The sequence below is a fragment of the Limanda limanda genome, chromosome 2, assembly GCF_963576545.1.
Source record: "Limanda limanda chromosome 2, fLimLim1.1, whole genome shotgun sequence".
Classification (NCBI taxonomy): Eukaryota; Metazoa; Chordata; class Actinopteri; order Pleuronectiformes; family Pleuronectidae; genus Limanda; species Limanda limanda.
The window spans coordinates 19786418-19795801 of NC_083637.1; the positions used below are offsets into that span (position 1 = coordinate 19786418).

A 9384-nucleotide genomic window follows, 5' to 3' on the forward strand; every position below is an offset into this window, starting at 1 on the left:
TGGCATGTCAGGTAAGAGAACAAAAATACTACTGTTGGATGAATATTTTCAGTTTCCCTGAAACTAGTCACCTGTTTATTCAATTTCTATAAATTTTTGAATGTGTGGTGTGCCTAAATCACACCAAGTTCGGCATTGCACTTCCTCTGGCAATTTACGATACTAATGGCAACTGTGAAGCCAGTTAAATGAATGGTTGTCGGCTTTATGTTATACATACAGACAGACAAGCACATTAGTGAAATTAGATGTGTGTAAATGTGTTGAAATGGCTCTGTCCTACATACCAGTGTGTGTCTTGCAGCCGGCTCTCGTTGACATCCAGTGATCATTGTCTGTGATTTCTGCTGGAAGGAAGAAAACTCTACAGACTGGTTGGTGTCAGCTTTGGACTCCTGTGTATCCTGCAAGCTGCTCTCAACATTTCCCTGCGTCTTGCGCTCTGTGAGTTGTCTTTAATTCAGTTTAATATTTTCATCCTGTGTGGACGACACATTCTGTCCGTGACTGACTTCTGAAATTCAACAGGTGAATGTGATAAAACCAGAAATTGAAAAGTTACCTCTACCAACTATGATTATCATTGGAGGGATTTCTGGATATGCTAAAGTTAGCTAGCCTGGGTGCCAGACGAACTTAGCCCCGCCCACAACATTTTTCGGTCGGGAAGTTCGGTCTGGAGTCGCTCCGTTGGGGAGAAATTATCTCCGAACAGAAGCTGTTCGGACCAATCAAATTGTCAAATTGTCCATTATACGATATGGACAGATGATCAACGGTTATGTAATCAACTACGTCATCAAAGAGCGCTTGGGTTGACTTTGTTTTCCACAAACATGCCTGCCGCTGGAGAGCTGAGATGTGTAGATGCTGCCATTGAGTCTGTTTTAGGAGACAGCGCATTAATTTTGAAAGAGGAACAGAGAAACGCGATCAAGGCATTTGTAGATCGAAAAGATGTTTTTGCCGTCCTTCCTACGGGATTCATACGTCACATACTACGTTGCTCTGATTGGTTGTAGGTCTATCCAATTGAGCGAAGAGGCTTTTTTTTTCCTGGTGCGGTTTATTGACAATACACCACTGTTCACACACATACACGCACTTTAACGTGTAGTCAGATACACATAGCGTAAACATACAAACAAAACACATAGTTCTTCTCCTGCTTCTCAACCTCAGAATGTTTCATACTCCTTAAAAAGGGAGTCTGCCATAGCGGACAGATAACAGGTTTTCAAACCTCTGGCTTCATGAATCACTTCATTATATTAGTTCTGAGACTCCCTCACACACACACAGCGGACAGATTAGACTAGAGGTTTTCATGCCTTTCTCACAGTTTTCTATGACCTCACTTCACTTCACACACACATAAAATAAGCACACACACGAGGCAATATGCTCATGAACTCTAGTAACCGCGACACGGCTTGCACGTCATCACGCAACGCCAGGAGGAGGACCAAACGACGCCAGGAGGACGACCCGACGAGATCCGACCAATCCCAATCCAAGAAGAACCTCTGTCTCTGCGCCATTTTTCCTGTACAGGATCAGTGGACCATGCATGATCATTTGCTAGACACCGCAGTTTCCTGACCTGTGACCTCTGAATAAACCTGCTTAATTTGAACTTGAGAACGACGCCTCCTGCCTTTGATTTCCACCCGCAACAGGTTGAAACACGCCCCATAATCACAGCCCAATGGAGCGGTCTCAGACTCATATTCTGACTAGACTCATGAGTATGACAACATCAGGCTAAAAGATGGCTAGCTTTATGACTAAACAGCATTTTGTACATTGTGGTTGTTGGTTAGAGAAGGTTCTAAGGTCATGTAAGAAACTAATGGGGCTTTCCAGTTTCGATCAGGCTGTTTGTCTTTAAAATAAAAGGAGAACCTGTTCACATGTTATTATTCAGTAATAGCACAATAGCAAATAAATGGATTTGACAAAAACATTTAAGTTTCGGATTTCTTACTATTTGTTTTCAATATTAGGATAAAGATGTTCGTCTGCAAACATTCAGGAGCATTACAAGGGACTTTGGGGGCCCCAGGCAAAGGGACCTGGATGTTAAGGGTTTTGGAAATTATGCTAATATGCTTTAATTCAGAGAGTTAGATGAGACTATTAATTCCGCTGTAATACCTAATACCACAGACTGCTTAAAGATGGATGACGTGTCTCCACTACCTCACTTCCATCCTGGATACAAACGCTGCCATTTTGCACATTTGGAGCAAGAGGCTCCATTTCATGCTGTTTATATAACTATAATTGACTTTTAAGGGAGCTCTCATCCGTCCGTCTTTATATACAGTCTTTGCCATATATCAGCTGCTGGTTGGCGTAGTTGAGCATAAATACTATATACATTATAATTGAATTATATTACTTGTGTAATATTTCATCTAAGGAACCAGATATGACATAAATATTGCATAATCCTTGTGGATTGTGATCCAACTGTTACCTTGCGCTTTTGACTTTTATTTACTACCAGTTGTGAAAAGATTATAATGTGAAAATATGGTGGAACAAGTTTGTTGGATCAGCATAACTCAATGTTTAGTTGGTTATCTCAAAATATAGCGTTAACTCTGTAATATCCAGGAACATGTGTCCTCCTTTGTCACTTGTTACATCTAGATGATTTTGATTCTGTCCCTCTCCTTATCCCACGGAAGATTGATGATCATTTTGTTATACTTGCTATACATCTGTTTTGAAGATTTTTTTGAGGTTTGCATATTTTCTCCATGTCTGCATGGGTTTTCTCCAGGTCCACGAACATGCAGATTGGCATTAGGTTAATTAAAGAGTATAAATTGAATGTAGGGGAGAATGTGAGTGTAAATGGTTGTTTCTCTCTGTATTTTGTCCCTGCGATACCCTACCGTCCAGGGTGTCACCCTCCTCTTGCCCAATGTCAGCCAGAATTGTCTCAAAGGCCCAATCTTGGGATTTTAAGAATTGACCACAGTTTCTGATGGTTGCCTGACAACTGCTTCCAACAATTACACTTGAATTTTTGTATAAATCAAACAAACACCGTGCAACTTTTTTATCTAAGAGATTTGGCTGAATTAGTGGTGGATTTGCCTTTCATTTCTTTATTCTTTGTGCAATATGAAAACCAGCTACGGGCTCCAGCTTTGTATTTACCATACATGAGAGTGGTATCAATCCTATCACCCAATTCTTGGCATAACACTGAATGAGTATACTTGAAAAAATGCCAAATAATCTTTTAACCAAAAGCATTATGCATATTTTCACTTGCCTTGCTGCTGTTTTAATTCATCTCTCTCTGTAGTGAGGTTGCTTTCAATGGCCTTCAAATGATCATTTTCCTTCTCTAGCTGGTTTGTCTTTTGGGTCAGGTTGTCATTGAGGCTTTTCATGTCACCAATACTTGTCTGTAGTTCATCTCTCGCTCTGGTTAGGTCGGCAATGAGGCCTTTGTCTTGAATCACTGCCACAGCAAGGGTCCAACATGTGAATGATAAAAACTCACTAAGACATATTTGAGTAATTTACTACAGCCATTGGTTTGAATAGATTTGTTTTGAAAACTTACAAAGGACAACCAGGACAACGACTCCAGCCAGGAAGAGAAGACACAGGAGCAGCAGAAACATTGCGGCAGGTCTGAGAAGATTCCTCCCTCCTGAAGGTACATTGACCGAAATGGCTGAGAGCACAAACAAACACCTGATGAGCATTTATTTTAAAACAGGGAGTGAAATCTTTCATTGGCAAGTTTGTGGTTGGCGAGCTGAAAGCGAATATAAACAACTAGAAATACCATACTGCGGTTCTACGCCTCCCTCAACAAGTGCAATTACCATCAATATACATTTGTTTACAGATAAATTTAACGTCACCCTGACATTTACCTTTGACCGCTGACATCTTAGAATTCCCCAAAGGTGTTCTTATGAGATATTACAATCGTAAGTCAAGAAATTTGTTGTGAGAGGTCACAGGGACCTTGACCCACGACCATCCATGAGTCCAAGTGAATTGTGCCAGGTGCATTATTGAAAGTTATACATGAGAGTACTCAGTTACCCAATGTATAAAAATGGGTGGCTAAAATTAACCCTGTTTTTAGGTCCATAATTGAAAAACAAAAAGCGTTGACACAATGCAAATAAAATGGTCATGTATTGTGTGTATTTATGTCGTACATACAAGACAGGCAGGGACAGACAGACGGATTGGTACCTTTCTGTGGCTCCTCAGTGGTGCTGTGCTGTAGTTCTAGTGGCGTACTCCCCTGTTGCAAGTAGTTGTCATAAATGTTCACATCGTCTGTGATTTCGTAGACATCTGCATAACCGTCTGCCTTCTCCCCTGTCTGAACTCTCACTTTTTTGGAGAGGTCTGGCATGGCATAGATATCCTCAGACATTTCTGCGTAATTTGATCACTACACTCTACCTGAGTTAGATGTCTCTTGTGCTAGGACCAAGTGCGTATATGACATGCATGTGATACTGAAGCTCTGTCTGTTTTATAGAAATAGGGAAGTTATGACAGACATGTGCTGAAATAGGATGTTGACTGCTGGTTCATACCCAAATTATGGACATTCTTTATGCACAGCGACACTCTTAACAAATACATAACATCGACTATATAAAGCAAAGCCAGAGGATCAAAATAATCATTGGAATGTCAAATGTACAAAATGTCATGGCGATCCATCCAATATCTATATAATTTGTCTCTAGGTGTTTATGATTATCAAGGCTTCATTGCTTAGTATTTTTCTGATATGGATCAAATGGGAAACAACAGAGAATCCAAATGGTTGTATTTATTATTGGCAATCTGCTCTCTGCTGGGCAACAATAAATCCAATGCATCAATTTTGGTGTCATTACAACAATGGTTAAAAAAATGTACTCCGGTGTTGAAGCCTAATAATTTCTAACAATGACAGATTCACATTTAATTTTAAAAAAAAGTAGAAAAGCACTAGAGCTTATTCCTCTGCTTTGGTTGATTGGCCAACATGTTGCATACACCTGTTGCAACAGGCTGCGGTGTGTACACAGAAATGTTCTGCAATCTGCTCACAGTAAACACAGGCAAAATATTTATTCCCAGTTACAGTACAGTAAATGAATAAATATCACCCCAGCCTCTAAAAATACTTTTTGATTCACAAAATCCAGATCATTATCCAGAATCACATAAAATGTATTTTCTTTATAGATATAAGCATGTGCCTAATTCCAAGCCTTTCACACCGTCATGCTAAAACCAAAATGGCCCTCACAAAAATAGAAATACACTCACACACAATTTATATATATAGCAACAAACATACACACACACACACACACACACACACATACACACACACACGAGTTGAATGAAAGTCCATCATATTATTTGTTTATCTTCAGTCAAGAGCCATTTTCAGAGGCAAACAATTTGAAACACAGCAAGTCATGTGGGATTGTTTAATAATTTGTATGTATTTTTTAAATCAGGTACAGTAAAACCACATCAATGCCAATTAAAACATAAGGAAGCCAGTGTAAGCCAAGTACAAATTGTCTATTGTTGCTTAAATCTATACATATTTATTTGAATGTGAACATATATGTTCTTCTGTGTAAAAGCGTATTCATTTATTCACATGTATAGACACATAATATTATGTTCTTCATCAGGGTGGGGGACAAAGATCTGTCTCACACAACCAGAAATTCTTTTTTGACAAGGGGCTTCTCTCCAGCTGTTCTGCACTGATGTGTAGAGATTCATCACCACACAATTGTATGGACTTCTCAGGACATCAGGCTTCAAGGATCTAAAGGAGAGTACAATGATGGAGCTCAGTGAGATGCACTTCTCCCCAATTCCTGCTCCTATCTATCTATCTATCTATCTATCTATCTATCTATCTATCTATCTATCTATCTATCTATCTATCTATCTATCTATCTATCTATCTATCTATCTATCTATCTATCTATCTATCTATCTATCTATCTATCTATCTATCTATCTATCTATCTATCTATCTATCTATCTATCTATCTATCTATCTATCTATCTATCTATCTATCTATCTATCTATCTATCTATCTATCTATCTATTTATCTATCTATCTATCTATCTATCTTTCTATGAAATATCCAGGAACAGTTCATCAAAGGCAGTGTAAACGCTTTTTCACAATGACATAATCAATTGTTACAAACATCTGACATCAAGCAGAAATAGTGAGGGTTATTGTAAAGGCCTCACTCTTTGGTCAGTGCAGATCCATCAATCCATCTGAATTCCCCATTCGTTCGATGCAGACCAATCCAGTACCCGGCAAGACAACGGTTCAGATGGCCCAAGAATATCTATTGAGAATAATATAATACAAAATGGAACTTAAGCTACTTTCAGACCTGAACTGAACTCTGGACACTCTCAAATGTCAGAGTCAGTTGCTACATCCATTTCCTGATGTTTGTCCTGACAGCTCTCTGAAAAAATATCCGGAGAATGTCAGAGTGAGCCCATGTGAGAAGGAAAATGTTGTGTCGCGTGGGCGTGTTAATGACAGTTCTAACACGCAATGGACACAAAAAATACAAATATCTCAGGGTGAAGTGCCATTAACGTAGAAGACACCGACGAAGATGTCAAATTGGAAAGACGACAAGTTACGAGAGCTTTTGGCGATTAAGGGCAGATGCCTGTGTTACAAAAACATGTGATTTCCCCATTGGGAGTCTACACATCCTGTCCCGCCTCCTGCTGCTGTACCCAGACGCCACCCCTTGCATGGTTGTTCTGGACATTTTTCTGATATTGAGAATGCATCTGACCTGGATGATCTCCTACTGTGTTCTTCATATGTTAGAGGCAAACTCAAAAACATTTCTAAAATAGACCTTTAACATCAAGAATGTCACACACACACACACACACACACACACACACACACACACACACACACACACACACACACACACACACACACACACACACACACACACACGCACACACCGATTCACCATACATTACCAGTTCCTGTTCACTGTTGATCACCGCCAGGTCAGCTCCATTGCTCTTACAGTAGTTTCTGCTTTCCTCCCATGTCAATTGGTATCCGGACTGAAAGTAACATCTTGAGTTCCTCTCAATCCAGCCTGTCGGACACTGTTGAGAGGACACACAACCACTCTTGTCTGGAAGATAAAATAAAGAAATGCACATTAGATGCAAAAACTCTATTGACTTGAGAATTATGAATAGAACATAACTACAGCTGTGCATTTATCTGCTAAAATTCATATCTAGAACGATAAACATAAACCACTGAGTGTATATAATGATGAACAACATGACAGATCCCCTAGTGAAATCAAACCGTCGTGGCCGGCTGCAGTATAGCTCATGAACCCTTTCTCCTCTTATCAGGTGGGAAATGGACAAAAAATGTATTTCTGCTACTGGGAGGAAGTGGAGACGTATCATTGTCCATCTTTAGATGAAATCTATGATATAAACTTAACTAACAATTTCTCATATAAGGCCTTATAAACCCCAAACGCTAAAATTCATTAAAATATTCACAATTTCATTTTTAAATGGCATAGGTAGTTTTCAACAGAAAAATAGTTCGAAGACTTATCAACCTGATTTTCTTTCCTCACCCCTTATCTTCCATTTCAGTTGGTCCCTCTCCTCCTCCAGCTTACTTATAATCAGGTCCGTCTCTCTAGTCAGGGCATTGAAGCGGTCTTGTAAGCTGTTGAAACCACTGGGCGTCTTTCTCTTACAGTCATCTACCACATCCGTCTTCTTGCTTTGTTTGGTAGTTGTGTTGCAGACAAGGGGATCTGATACCTGGCCGGAGTTCACTGATTGAAATGATACAGACCATTTTCATTAGATATAATTTAATAGAAGAAAAAATTTGTGACAGAACTTTTTACACAAACATATCAAATTCAAGCTATAAACTGCATTAATGGGGCACAAATACTTCATATGACTATGAGTTGGGGTATGGTCATTTGGATTTTGTTTTCCAATAAGGTAGTCGAGGGTTGAGGGGTTCTGGGTCCATGTTTTGTTCTTTTTATCCAGGCCACCACAAAATTACATTTTTCTATTAAAAGAATAGTTACTTATGTGTTGCAGATAATGGGTTGAGTCAAGTGTAATTCCTTGCATCATCTGTGCCGGGCCCTTAATTGCACCACAGTATGGCGTCATTTTCAATTACGGTTTTATCTGTGCAACAGTCCTCGGAAATCTCAGATGACACAATGCTATGGTTATGAAATTCATATTCAAAGGAAAGAAACCATATACTCACACGAAAGGCGCAGAGAAATGTTGAGAACAGCTTGTACGATGCACAGCACACCGAAGCTGAGTAACAGCAGCCGAGGGATTCTTCTCTCTGCAAAAGCCAATGAACGTTAATAAAAATCTGTGACCCCGATGGCAGCATGTTGTTTTTGTTGTTTCACATACGTAAAGATGGACTTCTGCTCTATAGAAATGTATATTTTAACATGTTAAACGTGCAAATGTTTGCTTCAAGGATAAATTAGTTTAACCTGACTTTTGCATCATCAGACGCAATATTGTACTTAGTTAGAACAGGTGAAGCCCAGTGTCTGTGCTGGGTTTTATATAACGAGGAGCAGATGTCATTTTTAAACATATACATTTTGGCAAATTTCAACAAAAATACAATAATAAATATTATATAAGCTTTTAAAAGGACAAGTGACGTTATATCATTGTTTACTTCATGTGCTGTGATAACTAAATGGCCTACTTCAAAATGACATATAAAATTAAAAAACATGTCAATATATATATCTATATATTATATATAGATATATAATAAGATGCTGCGTTATTACCTGTTTGATTTGTATTGCTGCTGTTTTTCTGTCCATTTCTCGGTTGCTCATTAATATAGTCCGGCACCTCTGTGGATGTTGCCATTGCGAACGCCCTTGTTGTTAGTAGAATGTTAAGTTCGGGTCTGATCAGCATATCTTCTTTTGGTTCCTCATAGGATTGGCCTAATGCCCAAGATTCAGATGAGTCACAGATAAAACGATGTGTACATGAAATGAGACTCACACTAAAATCTGTTCAAAAATTGAGGCATAAACTGTTTTATTCTCTTCTTGGGGAGTTTAAAGCATTAACTCAAACACTTAAAACCACAGCATTTCTTTATCTTCCTTTCACCTTTGCAATCATCCTAAATCGACAGTATAAATTCTCAAATTTTCTCCAAAAATCACTTTTATTTATCTAAGGAAAAAAAATAATTGAAAGGGTCAAAACAAATGTCGCTATTGGTGATTACAGATTTACACATT

The 9384-nt window shown here is 38.8% G+C and overlaps 1 protein-coding gene across 1 annotated transcript; it reads right to left on the reverse strand.

Annotated features, from left to right (window-relative positions):
* Nucleotides 1-5567: 5567 nt before the first annotated feature.
* Nucleotides 5568-8998, reverse strand: LOC133018621 (oxidized low-density lipoprotein receptor 1-like). Its single transcript, XM_061085032.1, has 6 exons — nucleotides 8914-8998; nucleotides 8355-8441; nucleotides 7687-7893; nucleotides 7055-7218; nucleotides 6281-6384; nucleotides 5568-5839 (listed from the first exon to the last, which is right to left on the reverse strand). Exons 1-6 carry the CDS (start codon nucleotides 8996-8998, stop codon nucleotides 5662-5664), a joined length of 825 nt encoding a protein of 274 aa, XP_060941015.1. The 3' UTR covers nucleotides 5568-5661.
* Nucleotides 8999-9384: the final 386 nt, after the last annotated feature.